This window comes from Melospiza melodia, chromosome 11, assembly GCF_035770615.1.
Source record: "Melospiza melodia melodia isolate bMelMel2 chromosome 11, bMelMel2.pri, whole genome shotgun sequence".
NCBI classification, from domain to species: Eukaryota; Metazoa; Chordata; class Aves; order Passeriformes; family Passerellidae; genus Melospiza; species Melospiza melodia.
Genome location: NC_086204.1, coordinates 7,626,712 through 7,650,629, shown reverse-complemented (window position 1 = coordinate 7,650,629; position 23,918 = coordinate 7,626,712). Strand labels below are relative to the sequence as shown.

The window sequence follows — 23,918 nt, the reverse complement described above, 5'->3', positions numbered from 1 at the left end:
AAACTTATTAATATTCTTGCTTTGAAATTGGATTAAGGATACTGATAGGTTAAACTTGTTCCCGACATGAACATTTCACTAAGGACAAACAATATGAAGGACTGCTCTCTTTTTGCCTTCTTTCCCAGCATGTGTAGATATGTACATATGTTTGTGTGAAGGCACGTTGATGGTAAAAATAAAAGAAATCAATTTTATTTTTAATACTTAATATGCAGAGATCTATTGTAGATGACAGGGCAATTTTTACAGTTTGCATCAGCTCTTTGGAAAGTTCTGTCTTCAATATGCCAAGTTAATTTTTATGTAAGTTAGCTTTTATTTAAACAGTATTTTTCCCAAATTCTTAATTCAGTGAGAAAAATGAATCCTTTCCTATAAAGTCATACTTGGAAGCATTTTGATTGAACACATGGTCTGAAAAACCTCCAGCTCTGCAGCTGCTGCAGTGCAGAGCTGTGGGAGGACAGCACCTGAGCTCCCTGTCCCAGGATGGAGTCCAGGGCAGGTTCTGGCTGCTCTGGTGTCCAGAGGTGCTCCTGGAGCTCTGCCCTGCCTGCCTGGGACCATTTCCCATCTGTCTGTGCCCCTGGCCGCCTGTGGCTGCTGTGTGCTACCAGAGCAGGGGAGATGTCAGCCAGGAAGGGAGCATGTGAGTGTGGGGGGATAGAATAAATATAAAGGTAGTAAAGAAAGTAATTGTACCCCCTGAAGAGTTGCACCTGGGTTAATTATTAAAGATTAGGAGCAGGCCTGATGTTAACAGGCCACAGCTGTAGCCAATAAGAAGAGTGTTATAAAAGAGTGGATTGGTTGGCTGAGGGAAGAACTGGAGTCAGTGTCTGCTGTGAGGACAAGGAAGAGTCAGTGCTTGCAGGAGCTGCCTACAGGAAACATCAAGGAGGTATGAAACTCTAGCAATATGGAACCTCTGCAATGTAATGACAATAGAACTCTTGCACTACAATGGCAACAAATGGTGACCCCAATGTGATTTGGGAAATAGAACTCTTGCTATATATGACAACGTGTGAGTGTGGGAAATGGGGCTGTCACAAAAGCTGGAGCTGAGCAGGACGTGGATAGGAGTGACCGTGACACCAGCCAACATCAGGACTCTTCCTTTGACTTTATTTCCTCTTTGGAATTGTCACAGTTGCTGCTTGTGAGTGTGTTACAGCACTCTGCACAAACCATAAAATTCTTAGGGTAGAAAAGGTGAATAAATGATTAGAGGCTGGGGAAGTATCTGTCTTGAATGTCCCAAAAGAAAGTAACTTATTTGGTATGTTTTTTTTCTTAAAAAAAAAAATTATGTTTTATTTTCTACTTGTGAACAGGGTGGTGGAGACTGTCCAGAGATGAGCATTGGGGCAATAAAGATTGCTCTAGAAATTTCCCTGCCTGGCTCTTTCATCTATGTCTTTACTGATGCCCGATCCAAGGATTACAGACTGACCCATGAAGTGCTTCAACTCATCCAACAGAAACAGTCACAGGTACTGAGGGGATTTGCATTCCCAGCTGGGTTGTGTGTTTAATGCTCTGTTTTCTTGATGACTAAGGGTAGAATTCTCCTGTGTGAAACTTGGTGAAATCTTTTTACAGAAGGGACCACAATACTGCATTCTAAATATTTTTTTTTTAATAGAGTTAACTGATCTGGGTAAGGAAAAACTTAGTGGAATGTTCTTTTACTATTGTGAATTAAATAATGGAACTGAATCTTGTACCAGTATATGTGGTTTTGGCAGCTTATCACTTATGTGGATTTTTTTTGTTGTTGTTCTAAAGGAGGTATTATGTGAATGACAGGGCTGATTGACTTTTAAAGGTATTTTTGTCTATTTCTTTTCTTCTCTATTGCTTTTTCCATCATTACTGAGTGCAATGCCTCTGTCCATGTAGAGTAACAAACCCATCTCAACTGACATATTCTTCTGTTGTCTTGCCTTAATGCTGCTGTGGCAGTGTTTTCCTCACCTGTGTACCATGTGTCCAATGATTCACTGTTTTTGTTTTTTAAATCCAGGTGGTGTTTGTGCTGACTGGAGACTGTGATGACAGGGATCATATTGGTTACAAGGTCTATGAAGAAATTGCTTCAACAAGTTCTGGTCAAATTTTTCACTTGGACAAAAAACAAGTTAATGAGGTAACTTTGCTTGAGTATTGCAATCAATAAAGAAAATAAGGCAAGAGTTACACTGTAAATCTTTAAGAGAGTTGGTGGTGGGTTAGGGAGCAGAGGGGGAACTTCTAAATGTTCTGGTCTTAGCATGTGGACTCTCTTCCACCTTTCCTTTCTTTCTCCATCTTCTATATCAGGATGCAATTCTGTGACTTTTGTTGACAACAGGGAAGTGTGAAGTGACGTATCATGCTAGAACCTCCCCAACTTCCTTCTGCCTGTGCCAGAAGGCTTCCAGGAGAAGAGCTTTTAAAAAAGGAGCCGTTCTGCGCTCTGTGTAATGTAGTGGTGTTTCTGCTCAAAACAAGAGTGCACATTTAGCTTTAAATGAGCATTTTGTGAACAAGCAAAGGACTGCTATTTAGTCTGGGCAAAAATGTTCCCCACATAGGATAGATAATGGGAGCTCTCAGGTTTCCATTGTTCACAGAGTCATGGAAATAACTTTAATTGAGGTTATCACTGCAATACTTTCACCACCTCTGCTGCCCTCCTGCTAACTGTGGTTCCTGACCTACAGCCACGAATGAATATTTGCTTTGGGAACTTCGGTGAATCTCAGACAGTAATGAAACTTCAGAAGTGCGTGAGAAAACAGTTTGGAGAGAGGTGAAATCACATGGTATTTATCTGGAGAGCTGGAATTGTTTATAAATGTTGTAAACATTCCCCTTTGAATTCCCAGTGTAGGCAATAACTAGCTGAAGTTTTTTAATAAAAATTTACCCTGGTTTGTTCCTTCTTCTTTATGTTCTAAAATTTTGACAATGATAAATGTTGGAGATAAATTGCATTTTTCTACAGCTGTTGCCTAGAAAAACTGAAGTTCTCGCTGGGAATGATAGAAGCTATTGGCAGTGATGTGAGGGTGATCAAAAGGAGAAACTTCCCAGAAGATGTATCCTCCAAAAATTAGGTTAAAATTTGGAAGAAAAGAAATTACCTGTTTGGTTTGCTTCTGGCCTGCATTTTACTATTTTGTATAAAGGGTAAAACTTCTCTGTGATACTCCATGAAAACCCTTTCTACAGAACGGATCATCATGGAACAAAATAGTCTTTAAGGGCCCTTCCAACCCAACCAATTCTGTGATCTCCTGATATTGCCAGTGGGGAACGCTCTTTGCCAGGACTGTAGTTTTAGGATAAAGGTTAGGGTAGAGTGTTGTGGTTTTGTTTTCTTCTGCTTTTGAGAGGTAGAAGTGAGCAGATAAAGCCATTTGTAGATGCTAGACAGCACCATGTTCTGGAGTGGAGATGGCATGAGCTCCTTTCCTGGGTGCGTGGTGCTGCTTTCTGAACTTGGCACTTCCCTGTTTATCAGAACACCAGCTTCTGCCTGTAAGGATAGACTGCCTTGGAGTTTTGGGTAAGGTTTTAAGCAGGGGATTTCACCCCCTTCCAGCTTCATCGCAACGTTTCTTTTGAGTAAATAATCATGGAATTGTAAACTTTTAAAATGTCCTGTGTTGCAAGATATCTTGAAGATCATCTCATTTCACCCCCTGTCATGGGCACGAACATCTTCCACTGTCCCAGGCTGCTCCGAGCCCCATCCAGCCTGGCCTTGGACACTGCTAGGGATCCATGGACAACCACAGCTTCTCTGGGCACCCTGTGCCAGGGCCTGCCCACCTCTGCACAGGAGCAGAGGGGAAAATTAGTAGATGAAATTTTTGCAGTGTTTTCTTGAGAGAGAGGGAAAAATATGGCCTATGGCCACTGGGAAGAAGAGATGCTTAAACAGTGTAAGAGATTGCCTAAGGTGCAAAAAAAGCAAACTCTAAATAACTTTCAGAAGTCTTCCACAATAACTGCTGAACAATTTGTGTTAATGCCAAACCCAAAAGACTCTGCCATTTTAGTGATTGTTGACCTTACATAAATCTGTGTCTGGGCCAAGTGACTGTAAAAATGAGTTGGCCGAATTGGTGCTGTCCCCAGTAAAACCATCTCTGTGGTTTCAGTTCTGGATCAGCATTGATTCCAAGAAGCACATCCACCAGTGGGTGGATGCAAACAAACAAGACATCTCACAGAGATCTGATCAGCTGTTTGTGGGATACCCCTCAGGCAGGATTCAGCTCCAATCAAGCAATCACGCTTGCCCTCTTTTTTCTCTGAGGAGTTGATGATGTGTAAAGAATGCAGTTTATAAATGCTGAAGCACACTCACCGTTGTGGGCAGAGACGGCCAGTGCTGGTTTGGGGATTAGGGAGTAGCTACAAAGTCCCTGCCGACTACCCTGCCAAACCAATGACTTGTTTTGTTAAAACATTTTGATTATTCTACCCCCCAAAAACTCAAACAAAGCTATTTTTAGTATATAAAGTTTCAAACCATTCCTCTTGTTCTTGTCCTTTGAGCATTAAGTGCAGAATGAAGCAATATTCTAAGCTAGATACAAGGAAACACAGCAAAACAGTACTTGATACACATCCAATGCTTGTGTACTGAGAAGACTATGAAAACTTGATGCCTTTTTTTTTACTTCTGAAAAACATGTTCTAATTTCAAATACTACAATGAACTGGGGCAAAATTATTAGTGATTGACAAAGTTGTGTTGGGTTCAGTCTAGCAAAGCATGAAATACATATGTATCTCCATTTACCTTCTGAAGGTAGCTCATCTAAGAGTCTGGGATGAAGGTCCTATTTCTACAAACTCACTGTGATTTCTGTGCATGAGATAAATGAGAATATTTATCTAGTTAGAGTATGAAGATCCTGTCCCTGGGAGTGTTCGAGGCCCGTGTTGGGGCTCTGAAAAACCTGGCCTATTGGAAGGTGTCCCTGCCTATGGCAGAGGCTGAGACAAGGTGGGCTTTACTGTCCCTTCCAACATGAACCATTATAGGACCATAATATTCTGAAATGTTGTCCCCAGTGTCTTGGAAAGCCTTTATCAAAGTGCTTTATCAAAGCATTGAAGTCCTGGTTTTGAAAAGTGTTTCTTTAGGTGAGATTTCTCTGGTTGCTTTTGTAGACTCAGGGCTTAATTTACAATAATTGCTTGAAATTTAAATGAATCACAGAATATCCAGAGCTGGAGAGGATCCCTGCAAGGATTGAGTCCAGCCCCTGTCCCTGCCCAAACACCCCAACAATCCCACCCTGTGCATCCCTTGGAGCATTGTCCAAACCCTCCGGGAGCTCTGGCAGCCTTGGGGCTGTGCCCATTCCCTGGGGAGCCTGGGCAGTGCCAGCACCCTCTGGGGAAGAACCTTTCCTGATCTCCAGCCTGACCGGCCCTGGCACAGCTCCAGCCATTCCCTCAGGTTGTCTTCTCATGGCATTGAGAATATTCATCAAGCATGGGTTAAATTTCTTGTTAGGAGCAGATTCTCTATTTTCATAACTGTGTCCGGTTTCCAAAAGGTACTAATTTTGACTTGAACTGAAGTTACATTCCACCACACCTAATTATCCTTCTGTAAGGAAATTCCTGTAAATGGTTGTGATGCCCAAGGGTTTGTAATGATGCCAGAGGGGTTGTTGAGATGAACTGTGATGATCAGCAGAGTGTGAATATGGTGCTTTCGAAAATAGTGGAGATTTATTAGTCATTGGCAGTTCAGGTCATGTCTCCAGGTCGTTTTGATTGTTTGTGGCAAAACTGAGTCATTCCTATGTCTGATGAACTGGATTGATCAGTGTAGAGCTAGGAGTTCACAAGGACTGAGCTGGTGAGTGGTCTTTTTCCATTTCTTTTAGTGTTGAAACACTTGATTTTTCTTACTTCTAACCTTTCTGTAAGAAGGGAAGAATTCCTGTCCTTAAACTGCCTAAAAATACGTATTTCTTCCTGATTTTTAAAATAAGTAGAAATGTATCTTCCATATACAGAACATTAATGGGAGGAGAACTGAGAATGACATGGGGGCGCAGCTTGGACTTTGATGGAAGAAAGGGGGTGCTGTTGAGTGACTTGAAAGCTGGATGAACCTATATGGGGAAAAAAAGAGTTTGGAATTGGATGAGAAGCTTGTGAATGAAAGGGTGCTATGGATGAGATGAGATTGAGGGGGCACTGAAGACAGGACTGGTGACAGAACATTTACAAAAGATGAGGCAAAAGGGGTTGTTATTGTGGGGAAAGTATCATCTGTAAGATCACAGGGTGTGGGGTCTGGTGGTGTTCACTCACAAGTGCTCTGCTGTAGATAGAGGTCCCTAAACCCACTGGGAGCATCCCATTTCTACTCCTCCCAGGGGATGGCAACACAAGGGTTACACCAACACAGCTGGGGTTGGTGTTACAGGTTCCTGCTGTGCATGACCAGTGTGTGTTTGGATCATACTGCAGAGGAAGCAATTTCCAATCTTGTTTCACTCAGTTTAAGGTGTAAAAGGCCCCTCCACTACTTTTCAAGGATGCAACACAGGTGACAAAGTCAAAAGTTCAAAATTACATTATAGAATGAAAGTTTCTTGCATACCTCTGTTTTTTGCCTTTTCTTCTCCCTGGTCCCAAGCGGGCATTATCCATTTTCATAGAAAAAGGAGGAGAAAGGTTTCATGGGAGAAGCAGCTGAATGCTTCTATTTTGAAGATACATAATGTACAGTGAATACCAAACAAAGTAAGGAAAAACAAATAGTTACAGCTGGTCTTTCTCTATTTTCTATGGAATTTGGAGTCTCTGGAAAAAATAAACCGTGATCATGTACCTATGGCTTTTGTCATAAAGCAACTGCAGAAGGGCTTTTGAAAGTGGACAGGCTTAGTTCTTGTGGTTCCTAACTTTGAAGAGCTTGAGATCCAACACTAAAACTTTTCAGTTGTCTGGTTTTCATATATGTTATATATATAATTCATGGTTTATTTTTACAGTAATGTTCTCTCATGCACTATCTCGATTATATTTTTTTATGTGCATTTGAAAACATTATTAGAACATTTTTCCTCTTTGGGTGTAGGTATGAACCTAAATTTACTTCAGCAATGAAATGGTTAATCTGAAATCCTGTTTCTTTGACTGCTTGAGAAATATTCTTGAGTCCCAGAATAAACAAATGGGAATAGAGGCCATACTCCACAGATTTTCCAGGTTTCACTATGCATTCCAAGAAATGACCTGACAGCAGGGCAGGTTGCAAGAGCAAATTTTCTGGGGAAAAGTTATAAATCATTGCTCTATTTGCCCTTCCCCCTCTAATAAAATTCATCACGTCACATTTTGGCAGAACAACAAAAGCTGCTGTTCTTTTGGGGGCTTTCTGTAAAGGTCTCAGAGGAGAAAAAACCTACTTCTAAACCAGTGTTACAGCATTATTGCAAAGCTCTTTGGAATGACAGGGTTGGGAAATGGATCTCCCAGAATTGCCTATTGAACTTACACAAGCAAGCTGCTGCCAGACTGCAGACAGCTGGGTTGTTCTGTTGCCTTCTATTTTCAGTTTTGATCTTGAAAAACTCTCAGAAACTGAAGTTCGTATGGGTTCATTTAATTTTACAATTCATTTAAAAACTTACCTGTGGAGATGATATCCTGGAATTAAATGGGAACTTTTCCATATACCTCATACAAAAAAGTGTCGTGTTCATCTCACTGGGAGTAGAACATTGAAATTTCTTTGGAAGCATTTTTGGGCCCAGATGTATAATTTCTAAAGTGGAACTTAAATGAGCTGGATCTTTTTGAAGCCTTGATTCCTGTTCCAGGCTTTGTCTAAAGCAAACACAAGTTGCTCCCTAGCTGGTGTCACCAGCTGTTGCACAAACCCCAGTTCTCTCTTGGGCCATGTTGCTGCGGCGCCTTGAGCAGCACGGGCAGTTTTACTGTGATTTTTTGGTATGTTGTTTTGCAAACATGCCCAAGCAGCTCACTTGTGCACACCCTTGGTGAGGGGACACCTGGTCAGTGCTGTCTCACCCTGTGCTGGGAGCACTCAGCACAGCTCAGGTGGGACATTCCTAAGAGTGGAAGGGCAATGATTGATGAAAACCTGCCCCCACCATTTCAAATGTGTTTTCAATGACGTTTATTTAAACTTATTTCCTTCCACAAAGGTTGCTGGGCATTCATACTGTTACTTATGAGAACAAGTACTCTTCTGTAGGAGGCTGGAATCTAGTTTCTATCCCAAAGTCATCTCACACACAAACCTATGGCATATTTCTATTTCTTAAATGATAAAGTAGGCAAGTAATGCAGAATAAACCAGGGGAATGAGGTTCTTTTGGGCAATGTGTTGAATTGGGTCCTAGGTTGAAGGACTTGCCCTGGAGACCCCCAGTACTGACAGGTAACACTTGATCTTAGTTTCTTGCTGGTTTCAAAGTCTTGAACTGACATAACCAAAAGACAGCTCTCCTTTACAAAATGTTTCCCAAGCCACCATGGTCAACTGCAGCTTTAAACCATGGTTCAGTATTACTGTGAGTCACATGCACATTGCTACACAAACCAAATATTACTTCAGTGGGATTTTAAAAATATGCTGCAGCTCTATGATGTACAGAGGTGATGCAAAATCATATAGTTTGACAAACCAGGTGTGTTTCTGGGGAGGCTGGGTTGATTGTGGTGGGTTTCCCTTGGCTGGTTGTCAGGCTCTCTCTCAGCCACTCACTCATCCCTTGCAAAGGAGGAATGGGTTGAGGAAGCTTGAGATAAAGGCAGGGAAGTCACCAGTTGTTGTTGAGGACAAGACAAAGTTGGCTTAAGGAAAATTATTTTGTTGCCAATTAAAATAGATATTCAATTATTCCCTCAGGCGGTGGGAAGCAAAGACAGGTCCACTTTGCCTCCACTTGCCCAACTCAACTCTTCCCCTGATTCCTTCTCCCTCCCCCAGTGCCATCAGGAATGGGGTTGTGGTCAGTACATACATTTTTCTCCTGGCTGCTCTGCCTCTTCACACCCTTCCTTTCCTTCACTGTGGGTTCTCCCATGGGCTGCTGTCCTGTCCCTGCTGTGGGAGCCTCTGTGCCCTGCAGGGACATAGTATCCAAGGCTGTGTTCCCCTCCAATCCCACCTCTGTGCTGTGCCTAACAGTAACTTGTATTAGGTGTTTTAGGGGAAAAAAAACTGGAGAAGTCCAGAGATAGCAATTACTCAGTACATCTGGATAAGAATATTTTCCTTGTTGCTTCATGCAAATAATAATTGATGAACAGAAATGTCCACAGGTTTGTATCTCTAATTCCTTTTAAAATTTACTTGTGGTTGTTGTGTAGAGATATATCCAGGTGTGCTAGTGTACTCCTTTACACACCATGCTGCTGACCATGGCTTTGCTAGTATCTTCTATTAAAGTTGCATTTCCTTTAAATATTCACATTTTAAAAAATAAATCAATATGGAATCTCTACAAGATAGTAGAGAGAGGCATTTCAGCAGAAAAGATTTCAACAGCCAGTACTGCTGACAGTATAGTAACAACTGTTCTTTTTTCTTCTAGGTGTTAAAATGGGTTGAAGAAGCAGTTCAAGCCTCCAAAGTGCATCTCTTGTCTACAGACCATCTGTCTATGGCTGTAAATACTTGGCAGATCCCTTTTGATCCCAGTCTGAAGGAAGTTACAGTGTCCTTGAGTGGTCCTTCACCAGCAATGGAGATTCATAATCCTCTAGGTGAAGTACTTTATACTTTCTTTTGTGATAGTGGAAAAAGGGAAGGAAATATCCCTTCTGGTATTTTATTTTTTTTTCCAATATTCCATGGGTTTTTTTCACTTGGAGGAAACTGGAAAACTTCCTTTTTCTGTCTACTTCATCTCACTTCCATCTTCTTTGTTATTGTTTGTCCTTTCATTCTGGATTACTGGACACTTGAGTCTTTCATCTATTTTTATATTCCCTGAACCATCATTTAAGGCTTGTACATGCTGGTTGGGTTTTATGTGAGGAAAGTTCAGCCATGGTCTAGCTTTTTTGAACTGAGAACATTCAGAACCAAACCTGTCTCCCCTGCCCGTCTCCAGCTGAGCAGTGTGTGATGGGGAATGCAATGACAGACTTGGTGCTAATCTGTAATTGAAGCTATTTTGAACAAATCTGTTGTTTATTATTAAGTTGATGCCCTAGGAACTTGGAACAGCACTCCAGAAATAAATTTGGATCATATTTTGTATTCTCTGAATGACTTTTGCCTAAGGATATTGCTTGAGTAGCTGGGAAATATTTTCTGCCCAGGATGGGTTCCCTGCAATGTGCTCTGGTCTGGTCTGTCCTGCACTGAGGCATTCTTGTTTACAGGAAAGAGATTTGCTCAATGTCTGTGTTCAAGCCGTGACAACACACAGTCCTGGGTGCAAGTGTCAGGCTTCCCTGAAGCGATGACCTCTTTTTGGCCTTTTTCATAAATCAGCTCCATGCATCTAAATCCACAGGGGTTCACTGAAATTACTCAAGGCAAATCTTGTAGGTTTTGAAAATGGGCACTGGGACATCCCAGTCTCCACTTCTTCTTTCCCTTTAGTGCTCTGAAAGAGCCAGATGAGTTTAGGGCTGATGATTCTTCAGGGTCAGCCTTTAGGGAGCAAAATCCCTTTCTAGAGGGCCATTTCCTGCACACAACCACCCACATATAAATGAACATTTTCAGTATTCTGTCAGAGAATTATAGGGAATTTTGACTGTTGTAAATGTCATTGATTGCGAAGTAATAAGTCAAGTATAGAAATACATGGGTCCAAACCAAATGTATTACTCTCTGTTTTTTAAAACCAATGCTGTGTTTACTCCATTCTGTATTTGGTTCCTGTTTCTGTTTTTTCAGGCAAGCAGCTCAGTAAGGCATCAGGACTGAATGAATTGCTAAATATCCAAAACTCTGCAAAGGTAGTAAATGTCAAAGATCCAGAGCCTGGAACATGGACAATTAAGGTAAAGTTATTGCAGAACTTCTGTATGATTGTCCTGTAGCATATAAGGGGGTTCTATAATGATTTGCTGTGTTATTTGTCATAGATACTTATAGCTGAGTCTGTGTTACAGTAAATGTCCTGTGATCTTGTATTTAATATTGTTGTATACCTCTTTATGTAGGTAAAGCTGCATGATCCCAGCTTTCCTAAATAGATGTGGAAACAATCCTACTGGTGTAGATCCTTTCTGACTGAACTATTCCATTGTAGCAGTGTAAATACTCTATAGTCATTTTTGGAGGGGAAGGCACCCGGGTGAGGCACTTTATAGGCAGTGTTGAATGGATCCTGCTGTGCATTGTCCCTGCCCTAAGCACAGAGGTGCTTTGAAAAGGACCATTAATTCACACACAGCCCTGGGGGAAGCTGTTGATCCTGCTGCAGAACTGCGGCTACAAAAGCATGTTGAGCTCAGCAGCTCTGGGGAGAATTGTCTGAATGTCTGTCTAGGACTGGGGGCTTATCAAACGAGGGACAGGGACTTTTTATATGGGCAGATATATGGGACAAGAGGGAAAGGTTTTTAACTGCCAGAGGGGAGGGCTGGATGGGATATTGGGAAGGAATTGTTCCCTGTGAGGGTGGGCAGGCCCCGGCACAGGGTGCCCAGAGAAGCTGTGGCTGCCCCTGGAGGGGATGTCCAAGGCCAGGCTGGATGGGGCTTGGAGCACCTTGGGATAGTGGAAGGTGTCCCTGCCCATGGCAGGGGTGGCACTGGGTGACTTTTTAAGATCATTTCCAGTTCCACGGTTCTATGACCAAAAGTGCTGAAAACCAGTACAGAGACAACCTGGTGGGCTATTAAAAGTGAAGAAGGTTTAGGTTCTGCTGGGCATGGTAATGTGATCCACATAGAGTCCTGAGACCTTTTCCTACAAGTCAGTGCTTTAGGATTCACTTCTGTCACTTGCTGGAGACTTATAGGGTGAGGGCAATTTTTTGATGTTGTTTGCAAGACAGGAAAGTATCTTTCACAAATATGTATTTGCACTTTTGATTATACTCATCCAACCTGGTAGGGGAAACACTAATGGACAGTCTCTGTAATCCATGTTCAACTACAAATAATGAGAAGAGACCTAAAGATAATAATTGGAAAGCAGTCCTGTGTGATAAAACTAATTCCTTGTGTTTGCCTAAACACCTTCAGCTCCTAGACGTTACAGTGAGAGATGTGTTTATTGTTATTAGGAAATGGTAAAATTTTATAAGGTTATTCTAGCCTTAAATCTTGCAAATATCCAAAGGTCTGAGTAATTCATAAAGAGAAATGATTTCCCAGTATATTTTTCTGTGGATTGTTTACTTGGCTTTAGTAACTGGCTTGGTTTATTTACACAAACATTTTAAGACTTAAGCTTTGTGAAAATCTTATTCACACCATAAACTCCTTATACAGATGCACCAAGCTATAAAACCATAATTTTATCACTGAATTTATCTAATGAAAATTTAACTGGCAATTAACGCTTGATACCTTGAGTTGTTTGGCACAATTAAATATTTCTTTATATTGTTAACAGCTGGCTTATATAAAAAAGGTTTTAGTGGTTCTATTTCTGAGGTGAAAGGATAACTAAATAGAAGGAAATATGTTTTAATCACATAGACATGGATTTGTCATGGTGTCTAATGCCTGTCCAAAGGCTGTTAGTTAGAAGAAACAACTGTTTAATTTGGTACTCACGTGCAGCAGTGGCAGAGGGGGTTACTCTGGAGTAACCTCTCCCAGAGAGCTACAGGAATTTGAGAATGGATCAGGTAAAACTCCAGGGAAAGCTCAGTGGAAGCTTCCAGACATGTGAAGGGCGTAGAAGTAGGTGAGGAGGAAAAACCAGGGGTTCCTGTGCACCTTTGGCAAGTAGCACCTGGCCTTTCTTTCTCTGCATAGAATCATAGGAACTAACTTATTATAACTTTGATTTGTCTTCTTTAAGATAAAAGATGTGCATCAAAGCAGCTGTACTCTTCAGAACACGAAGCTCAGGCTGTTCAAGGGTGATGGATGGGTGGGGGTTGTTCTGATTTGTTTTTTGCTGATTGGAACAGAATGACCAGTTGAGGGTACAAGGGTACAGAACAGAAGTACCCGTGCATCCTCTGTTCCCCCTTGGCCAGGGAAGAGAAGCACCTTTAATGCACAGATTTTTCTGTTGAGTTCTGATTCACTCACCATTTTCTAGTGGAGTTTGTAATGGTCAGGTCCTAACTCCCAGACCAGTGTCATTGCAGGCAAGGAGTTGTGGATTTGTTGGTGTGATTTCCTTCCAAGACAAACTGGCTGTCTTTGCTGACACCACAGTTGTAGGGCTGGGTGTGAAAGCAAAGCTTTTTTCAAGGTGCTTTTCCTTACCACTTAGCCATAAGGCTGTGCTGCTGTGAGCCATGCTGGAGCCAGTCCCTGAGCTCAGGGCTGGCTCAGCTGTGTGCAGTGCCTGCAGTGCTGGTTCCATGTGCTGCCTGTTTTGCAGACCTCGAGCAGCGGGAGGCACTCTGTGCGCATCACGGGGCTCAGCACCATCGACTTCAGGGCTGGCTTCTCCAGAAAGCCCACCCTGGACTTCAAGAAAACATCCAGCAGGCCAGTGCAAGGTTTGTTTCCACTTCATGTTAAATACCTTCAGGCCCCCAGAATCGAGTACAGCTCTATGATGAGCTTTGTGATAATTCTGGGAATGCTGTGGGTTGGTTCCTGGGAAGGGGCTTTGTGTGACATAAATACAGATATTCTTAACTATACCTCAGAATCCAGTGCTGTTTCTGTTATTTTTGGAGCTTCTGAAAAAGGCTTTGACCTAGAGGCATGGTGGGGAGTTAATAAAGAAGCTGCTTTTTCAGAAACACCTGTTGGAAATCAGTAATTTAAACTCTCCCCAGCTGTGTCTCCTCATGGCTAATAAGCAGAGCTCAGCTGAGCACAATTTAGTCTTTCCCTACTCAGTAGGTAAAGGCTGGAGCTGAATGCTGCATTCATGGGGTAGTGAGCCATGCAGATGGAATTTAGTCTTTCATGTTTTAATTATCTGTTTTCTTTAGCACTTAAAATAGTGTGTTTCTGTTTTTCTAGGGATTCCTACCTTCATGCTGCTGAATACCACAGGGATCCTGCTTCCAGCTAGAGTAGACCGTCTGGAACTTCTGAGTATTACAGGGGAGCTCCTTAAGACCTTGCCTGTGAGATACTATCCTGACAGAAAGCCCTATGGACTATGGAATATTTCTGACTTCATTCCACCAGATGAAGCTTTTTTTGTTAAAATTACGGGCTATGACAAGGATGGTTATCTTTTTCAGAGAGTTTCAAGTGTTTTGTTTTCTAGTATTATTCCTGGTAAGTGACTTTAACTTGAATTGACTGTTCATTTGTCTCATCTGTGTCAGTTGAAATTGAGGTCTTGTATGCTTTTATAACTTATGCAAGTACTTTCTGTGCTGTTCCCTTCCAAAGTTGTGTCTCTAGTTCATAATGGTCAATACCCACTAAGTGGAGATTTATCAGAAATTGAGCTTCCTTTTAACAAAAGGAAAGGATGGCATGTGTGTGAGTAGCTGTTAATATACTTTCTGGGGAATGTTTTCTTTCTTCAGATGCCCCCAAAGTTACAATGCCCATGAAGACTCCAGGATATTATTTACAGCCAGGCTCTGTTCCTTGCCACGTTGACAGCCTTATACCTTTTACTCAGAGATTTACTAAAAATGGAGTCAAACTGGGAGTGGATCAGTTCTTCAAGTAAGTAGTGACCTTTTTTCACAATGCTGCTTCATTTCCTATTTATAGCTTATGAATTCTATTATTTTTTACTGCTATGTGCTGTCTACATCCTGCTGCTTCTAGTCTATTATTTTTGGTGCTCTTCATCAGGAAAGCTGTATTTTATGGAGATATTGATAATATTTATATACAGAGAGATATATCTATATATGATGTATAGAGGAGGATGTACACTCTGCGTGTGATGGGATTTATAAGGTTCTGGCCTAAATTCCCCTCAAATGTGTGCTCTGAAGTTATGATAAACTGGATCTAAAAGTCTAGAAGGCAAATGGTTTTAATTTATATTTTTAAATATTATGCAAAATTGGTAACTAGCTTTGTTTATTAAACACACCCCTCACTCTGGCCCCAGTGATATGTAGATGACTGGGCATACATTAATTTGTTTGATTTTTAATGCCTTTCATGGAGGCCCTAGAAGTATGTCCTATGACTTGCCCTAGAAACCTTCATCTTCAGAAAATCTCTCAAAATAGCAAAATTTATGTGGGATATACCAGAAGGCTCTTCAGATTTCTGTATAGAAAAATAATTGTTTGCTCTTTCTTTGTAGGGTGAGAGAATAATAATAAAGAAAAGGTTAATTAGTTAAAATACTCATAAAGTGCTCCTTTTGATTCTGTTTGTTAAAACCAAAAGGGAAGGGTGCCCTAGGAAACACTGTCAGCAGCCTCCTGTGCAGCCCAGAGCACCTCAGGAGCAGACTGTAGGCTAAACTCTGCATTCCCCAGCAGGTACAGCATACCCAAGTGAGCACATCCTGCAGCTCCCTTGTGCACTGCTGGCAGTGGGAAATGCTGCAGCTTGGTGTGGTTTGGGTTTTAATGAGGTGCCACTGACACCCAGTCAGCCCCAGCACAGCGCATACTTGGGCTGCTGAGTAATGTTTTCCATTCCTTAGGTATCAAACCCCACACTTCTCCTTGTTCTTCACACATCCAGCACCGCTGATTCGGCCACAGTTTTCTTTTTACTGTTACAGAGCGGATGAATGAACACATCGTCCAATTTAATTTAACAAAACATATCTCAAGCCAGGTATTGTTAGTCACAGTTAAATAGGATCTAATTCAGCTTGGCTTGTTTGCCTCGTATTTGTAGTGAAGTTCCAGGCAGGGTTTGTCCAGCAGGATTTGTTCAGTGCAGATTTGAACTGTGGTATTCCTCTGCATTGAATGAGTTTTGTTTTGGTGTTGAGATGTCTTCACTCAACTGTTTTAATATTTATTTTAAAACCTAAATGGTTTATGAGTTGAATATTGTATTTCTATTGTGACAGTTGTCTGTGTGAAAATACCCTTAGAATGACTACAGGCTCAAGGTTCATTAGGAGAACAGACTTTGAAATCTGAATTATTTTTTTTATTTTATTTCCAGAGGTACTATCAGCTCCAGTAATAATTCATAATTTTAAATTAAGAACACGGGTTAGGAAGAACAAATTTTTGTCAAGTTCTAACAGTTTTGTCTTTCTACATTTCTGCATCCTGTGGTACCGTAGTAAGAAAATTTGTGTTTTGCTCAATACCCCAGTGAACTTTTTACCAGCCTGATAAAGGAGGTCAAGAGCAGTAGTTGAGCACCTCATTCCAGTGGGCAGTGGGAGCTGAGCAGTCCATTCTGAATTAGAAATAGCAGATCCCACCAATCCTGCAGAGATTAGAACCAGCAAAAATAAGACATTAAATTCTGACAAGGAAGGCAATTAATGTAGTTAATCAAAATACCAATCATGATAATTAAAAAATTCACTGATAATCAACTGCTATTTGTGGTTCCTATTCAAGTCTAGTAAACTATGCAGAATATATCCCTCCAAACCATGTGCTAGGAAGTGATATTATAGATTTCATTTCTGCCTGTGAGCTCCCAGCTGGGTCTGGAGCAGCATGGTCGGGGTGTCCAGGAGGTGAGGTCTGACACAACCCAAGCACCACCGTGCTCTTTGCATGACTGAGAGCCAGGGGTTCATTTGGGCTGGGGAGTTTGAGTGTTTGTAGGTGCCCAGCTGCCCACACAAACAGCCCAGTCAGCAGATTACATGTACAGTAAAATGAATTTGGTAGATAGCAGTGGTGCTGGAAGGTACTGAATTATCCCATGACATGTGCTGTGATTTGTGTGCAGTTACAGCTCCTCACCCAGTGCCCGTGTGTGGAGCAAATGCCCTGAGCTATGTTAGTCCTTGCTGCCAGTGTTGGTTTGATTTCTAAATTTTTCTTTAATAGTCCACCACAGGTCTTTGTTTTGCCAAGCTGTTCCATGCCCCTGGGCACATTTCCCTTTGTGCTTCTGTTCTCAAGGCTTCCACGTTTGACATCTGGCATGTAGCACAAGTCAGGAAGGAAGCAGAACAGGATTGCCTAACCTCACTTTTAACATACTTTCCACGAAATAAAGGAGTTTCTCACTCATTATTTGGAAGAAACACCACCTTATTCTTTAGTGCTGGCAATTGCTGCCATGTCCATGTGCCAGCATTGCAGTGGGAAATGTCATAGATTTGAAGTATGATATATTAGGTTATCTAGAGTAAGTATGAAGTAAGAGGGAACAAGTAGAAAGCCATTTAAGGTCACTGTAGACTGTTTTCATTTGTGGTGTGGTTGGATTGTCTGTCTCATGGTGCTACAGCATTGACCTTCCATGCATATTCCAAGTCTGTTGTTCCTTCTGTATCCTTTAAGGGCTGATAAATCAATCTATTCAGACAAACAAAGGGGTCATTAATGTAGTGTTTTCCTGTAATGTGGCAATTACTTGCCAAAGCTCTCACAGATATTTTGGTGCTTATCAGTTTTGTTTGTGTGCCATAGCAACAGGCCATGGGGAGCACTGGGATAGTGCAGAACCACTGGTTTGCTCATTTATGTTGTCCTCTGTGTGTCTGCAGCACCAGAAGTTTATAAAATGTGGTTTTATATCATGAGAGACTGAAAATGTTTGTTTTGAAGCACATGTAAGCAGCCTACATAGCTACAATTTTATTCCCTTCTTGCTTTCACATTGTGTGTGATACCAACATGGTGTTACTGCCCAGCAGCCTTGGCCTTGCTGGGATCTAGATAGTACCTGCAGTGCTTCTCTGGATTGCTGTACCTGTGAGTTTGGGAAGCTCAAGTGGGAGGATGAGACCTTGTTGCCTTTGCTGGTAAGAGGCATGGGTTTGGTACCACACACTGGTTCTGCACAGAAACTTGCTGGCTTCAGGGAATGTGTCATCTCAGGTGGTAAATATAACAGAGCACAAGCAGCTGAGGGAATGACAGCAAATACACTGCATTTGGGTATTGTGTGACAACTGCTGACTTGTTAAAGGTTTAGTTTTTGATGTGCAAGTGGGACATTCTGCAAAATCTTAGGAGAAAATGCCATCCATAAAGTGACGTCCAATTTGATTCATCAGAAGATCTGTCATGCCTCTTGGTGATTGTGAAACTCTCTTATGCCTGCAGTCAGGAAACCAAGCTGGTGCAAGTCTTGGTTCCTTGAGGGATTCAGTGGGTGCCCTTTTCTCCTGCAGAGAGTCATCCAGCATGAGCTGGGACATTGCCCAGGTGTCCGTGTCCGACGAGGGCTTCTATGAGTGCGTGGCCAGCAGCACTGCGGGGACAGGACGCGCGCAGACGTTCCTTGACGTGTCAGGTGCGTCCCAGCCGCCCTTCTGGGGTGGGTGGCTTGGGTACAACACCTAAGAAAGGCACAGAGGGCTGAATATAATACATTCCCAGTTTTAAATGTATTTTTAATTACTGTGTTTTTTCCTTACCCGTGTCCACAAGTGAGCTGAGGTTTATTCAACAAACCTGTTTTAAATATTAAATTTGGTTTTGTTTTAGTTCCTTCTATCAGTTGGACTTGCAGAATAGATCTGACCTGTAGAATCCAAAACCTTAATCTTAGATTTCAACTGTTCTTGTTTTTATTTCACTTTGTAGCAATTATATGTTGACTTGGTTGTATGTATGTATGATTGTATGTATTAAATCTTTAAAATGTCAATGTATGTATCTGTTATCTGATAGACAAGGAAGTAAGAAACTTGTGTTCAGATTTTTGCTTTTTTACAATACAAAATTCGGTAAATTGTTGGAAATCTCATCTATTATCTTGAATTTCTTAAAAGAGGTAATAAATGTGAGGAAGTAAAATGAACGAGGTAAAAAGTAGGGCTTATCACAAAGATAATTTTGAATAAACAGTATGCTTATTTCTGTCTGTGGGTGGATGGATGAGACCCCTGCCCATACTATAGCAAATTTTGTCACTTAATTTTTCAGTTGCAGTGTAGACAGAGTGAGAGGGAAAAATAATTTCTGATTTGTAGTAAAAATCAATTCTATACAGCCTTGTGTTGGTGTTGATCAGATATGAGTCTTGGAGCAAGTGAAAACTGTTGCTGGTGAGCTGGAAAAACACTGGAGGAGATAATCTGTGACAGGGAGGGAGAACTCAGAACAACATTTTCAACTCAGGGTTTCATTTAAGGGCTTGAAATTAAAGTTGTCTTGCCTCTTATCTCTTGCAGTAGCTACTCCAGGTAGCCACTGCAGGTGGATTATGAATCACAGAATCACAAAACAATTCAGGCTGGAGGCACCTTTAGAAGTCATCTAGTCCAATTCACAGCTCAAAGGGAATTAGCTTCCAGGCTTGATTATGTTTTTCAGGAACTTGTCCAATCAATCTTTGAATGTCCCCAAGGGTGGAGATTTCACAAGTTCGTGGGCAGCCTTCAGTGCTTAACTACCCCCACTAGGAAAATATTTTGTATATCTGATTGGAATTTCCCCTGCTGCATGTTATGAAGAAAGACTATCATCTTTTTTTTCCCCTCTCCTGTGCCCTGAGAACACTCTCATTGTGTATTCCCTAAAACAACCCTCTCAGTAGCTGAAGAGGGTGGCTCCATAACCCTTCACCTTCCCTTTTCCAGGCAAAGGTGTTCCTTTCATTGTACTATGAGCAAATTCTAAGAAACCAGTGTGATAGCATTGATTTTATGCAAGGCAAAGTTTGGAGAGAAAGAGTCCTCTTAGACCAAAGGATGCATTTGAGGGGAGGAACATCCTTTTATTCACATGAAGTAGTGAGTAGAAGGAACAGTAACATCTGTCCTAACCCAAGTCTTGGTTCTAGAGCACTAGTTTATATTTTAGCCACAAAAATCAAGCAGAAAGGATATTCCCAGATGCTTGTTTCAAACCATGGCTTAGAGGGCAAGCAGTTGTGGGCATAAAGATTCTCAGTCTGGAAGTTGCAACTTCCATATTCTCTTCATCAAAAAGAAACGTGAAGGAGAATCTTGACCCTTTTTTTTGTGATGTTGGTAGCACATGAAAGCCAAGAGTAATAAGGGGGAAAATCCCATATCCCCTTGTTTACAAAGCACAAGAGATAGCCTGGAACTGAGTCACTCTGTAAACATGACAGTTTGTTCTGTTCAGAGCCCTGCAGAGGATTAATGGGAGGGAGATGCTTTGAAATCCTTGTGTACAAATATTTGCAAGAAAATTACTTGAAATTTCTTCTTGAAGCAAAGTAAACAATCTTTTCAAGTGTTCTTGGTTTACCCAGCTGACAGACAGTATAGCACAGATAATCCATTCTGGCAACTGTTGTGTGAAAGGTATTGGAGCTGTGCCAACATTTTCTCATTTCACAGAAAGCAAGCACTTGAGTTTGACTCTTACTCCTATTAAATCTTTAAAATGTCAAACGGCTCGTTAGCCTGTGCAGCACCCTAACTGAAGGGCCAAGAAGTGCTGGGGGAAGGCTCAGTGTGAGCACTGCTGTGGGCAGTGCCTGGGGTAGTCCAAAACTTGTGTTGTCCCTCTAGACTGGCACTCAAAAGATGAGTATTCCAGTCCTGTACTGGCCTCATCTCTCTCTCCTGAGTTTAGGTAACATATTTGATCATAAGCCTGTGGAAAGCAGAAGATTTATTGTTTCTCCCAAACCCACAAGTACAGGGGAGAAACTCCATTCAGTAAGCAAGTATAGCTTTCCCTGACTGTCCTCTGCAAGGGTTAAAGTCATTGGATTTGGCAATGGGGTGATTGCCAATGGGGTGATTTGTTTGTAGGGAGGCAGAGCTGCAGACCCAGCACACAGTGCTGTGCAGGGATCCAGCCCTGAGCTTGTGAACCTCATCTGAGACCCCCCTGGAGACCTTGAGGAGGAGGATTTATTGCTGGTTCAGGGCTTAGGAGTAACTTTAACCCTTAATAAATACAGATTTTTTTTTAATTTCTTGTTATCCTTGCTTTTTTAGGATAGTTGTGTTTTAGTGTGTACTGATAAAGATTTGGTCTTGCTGTTACAGCTGTCTCATTTCTGTACAAGCATCCCTCTCAAAGTATTATTTATTACAGTTTTCTTTGTTCAAGAACCAGTCTGGGGAAAACCAAATGGAATACATGTGATATTTTTAATGGGAATGCATAAAGTCATAAATAATTTATTTTCTTTCTTGAAATGTTGCCTCCTTGATCAGTAATATCTCGAGGGGCAGAATGACTGCTGCTATTTTAACCATATGTGATTTCAAAATTCAATTTCAGTGGAGTATTAGTGCATCTGCTTTTTTCTGGGAACATGATAGAGCTGCACAGATGGGTCAGGTAGAAAGGAGATAACAAATACTGGGAGTTACAGCATAAAACATGTACAGGAGACGATAACAAAATTCCCAGAGATTTGAGTGGAAGTGAGAGTTGAAGGATATTGCACATAGCTGCAGGAATTCCTCCTCCCTGGCTGCCAGAGCTCATCCCATGTGCCCAGGGACACCTGGTGTGCAGCAGCACAGCACTGCCTGAGGTCACTGTGGGCTCCAAGAGCGGGGGCTGGGACCCCAGGCCCCCAGGGGTGGTGCCACTGACATGGGGTTCCTAAACCCCTGGTCTGACTCCAGCAGCTGGCACCCAGTCTACTCCCACCAGTCCCCCAGTAGCTGGCACTTAGTATTTGCAGGGATACAGAGAAGGGACAGGGAATGAGGTTACCCTGGGAGACTTAAAGAAGGGATTTACTAGTGAGAGGGGACAAGGGCTGGGGCAGACAGTGCGCTGGCTGGTGGTGCTTTACAGGGGACAGGCCCCTTTTATGCTCCTTCCTTGCCTATTCCTCCCTTTTCTCCTCTCTGATTCACTTCCCTGTATGTTGCTTCATGAGTTTGCCAGCTGCCTCTCGCCCCCACCATAGCAGGGACCTCGGGTTTGTGTCCTTACCAGCTGCACAGCCTGGGCTGGCCCCTCTGTGCAGTGGTGCTGGTAGCTTTTGGTGCCCTTCAGTCAGCATGAGGAGGAGTGGCTGTTGGCATTGTGTCTGCTGTCTGTCTCTGTGTGTACTGTTTATTACCTCCCCTTTTGTTACCCTATTTCATGATGTCCTTAATCAGAGTATGGATGCTTTCTCCTTCCACATTTTTGTATAGAATCCATCCTGAAAAGAGCTCACTAATGGTGTTAACTTGGTTCTGTTGTTGCTGCTGGAAGAATTTCCTACTAACGTATTTTTTTTCCATATACAACCTGTAAAAATCTGCACAGCTCAGATGCCACCAGGGGCAGAGATCAGACTCGGAGGCCTGTGTTGGTCCTGTCTCCCTCCCTCCTGTTGCTGTGACAATGATCCCTTGTTGGCTGTGCTCAAAAAACACAGAGCTGCCCCTTCTCATACAGGATGTGATTTTTCCATCCTACAGGATGTGGTAGTTTGGATCTAGACCAAGTTGTGTCCTTATGATGTGAGCTCCTGGCAGGTAGCTGAGCATCAGAGAATGAGGCTGCTGTCCTGGGTTCTATTTGTGGCTTCAGAATGTGAGATGAAACCAAATATTAAGCCAGAATTATTAATTAACTCAATTCATTAAATTATTTGACACCTAACATAATAGATAAATATTTTAATATTTAAATACTAATGTTTTTTTGTTCTGTAGTGTGCCTAGAGTTGTTCATCAGGAATGTGCAAATGCTGAAAGGTCACTCATTGTATTTGCTGGGAATGCCCCGACGAAGGCAGGAATGATGCCCCTGACTTCATGTTCTCAGAAGGCTCATTTATTACTTTATAGTACTATATTATATTAAAGAATAGTAGACTATACTAAAGAATAATGAAAGGATACTTACTCAATGCTAGAAAGATAATAATGAAAACTCGTGACTCTTTCCAGAGTCTCAACACAGCTTGGCTGTAATTGGCCAATGAGTCAAAACAACTCACACCAGAACCCGATTATCAATTCCCTTCAGGTAGACAGTCTCCTGCAATACGTTCCACTTGTGAGCAACACAGGCGCAGCAAATGAGATAAGAATTGTTTTCCTTTTTCTCTGAGGCCTCTCAGCTTCACAGGAGAAAAATCCTGGGCGAAGGGATTTTTTCAGAGAATGTGAATGCCCCGGTTGCTGAAATGTCTCTAACTCTGTTGCTCTCGTTCCCGCAGAGCCCCCGCCCGTGCTGCAGGTGCCCGCCAACGTGACAGTGCTGCCCGGGGCCGGGGCGGTGCTGAGCTGCCTGGTGCTGAGCGCAGGGCCCTACAACCTCACCTGGCAGCGGCACGGGCGCGACGCGCGCCTGCAGGACCCGCTGCGCCTCCGCGTCCTGGCCAACCTGTCCCTGGAGCTGAGGCCCGCCCGGCTCTCGGACGCGGGCAGCTACAGCTGCACTGCTGCCAACGAGGGCGGATCTGCCACGGCATCTGTCTTCCTCACCGTGCAAGGTAAGGATGGGATACCGCGCACGTGGCTCACTTGGCAGGGCTCCCTTTGGAACAGACTGCACACAGCCTTGGACAGGCCCATATCTGCAAGTGTCCGAGGCTGGACGGAACTCAGAGTGACCTGGGATGGTGGAACGTGTCCTAGCCCATGGCAGGAGGTGGAATGAGAGGGGCTTTAATATCCCTTCCAACCAAAACCATTGTGTGATTTCATAAAAATCAGTCAGAACTAAAAAAGGCAGCATGAGCGAGACCAAACAAATCTAGGTCTGGGCTTTTGCTGTATACCAGGAACAAATATGTATAAATGCAATAATTGGTATTGGACCAAGTATTTTTAAGAG

At 42.3% G+C, this 23,918-nt stretch overlaps 1 protein-coding gene across 1 annotated transcript in view; it reads left to right on the top strand.

Moving 5' to 3' along the window:
* The window catches only part of HMCN1 (hemicentin 1), a 162,945-nt gene that overhangs the window by 33,852 nt on the left and 105,175 nt on the right, over nucleotides 1–23,918 (top strand). Inside the window, exons 3-11 of the mRNA XM_063165448.1 lie at nucleotides 1,341–1,499; nucleotides 2,033–2,155; nucleotides 9,600–9,771; nucleotides 10,919–11,025; nucleotides 13,538–13,658; nucleotides 14,134–14,397; nucleotides 14,655–14,799; nucleotides 18,368–18,489; nucleotides 23,299–23,574. Coding sequence (XP_063021518.1) covers nucleotides 1,341–1,499; nucleotides 2,033–2,155; nucleotides 9,600–9,771; nucleotides 10,919–11,025; nucleotides 13,538–13,658; nucleotides 14,134–14,397; nucleotides 14,655–14,799; nucleotides 18,368–18,489; nucleotides 23,299–23,574 — 1,489 coding nt within the window. The remainder of the gene's footprint in view (nucleotides 1–1,340; nucleotides 1,500–2,032; nucleotides 2,156–9,599; nucleotides 9,772–10,918; nucleotides 11,026–13,537; nucleotides 13,659–14,133; nucleotides 14,398–14,654; nucleotides 14,800–18,367; nucleotides 18,490–23,298; nucleotides 23,575–23,918) is intronic.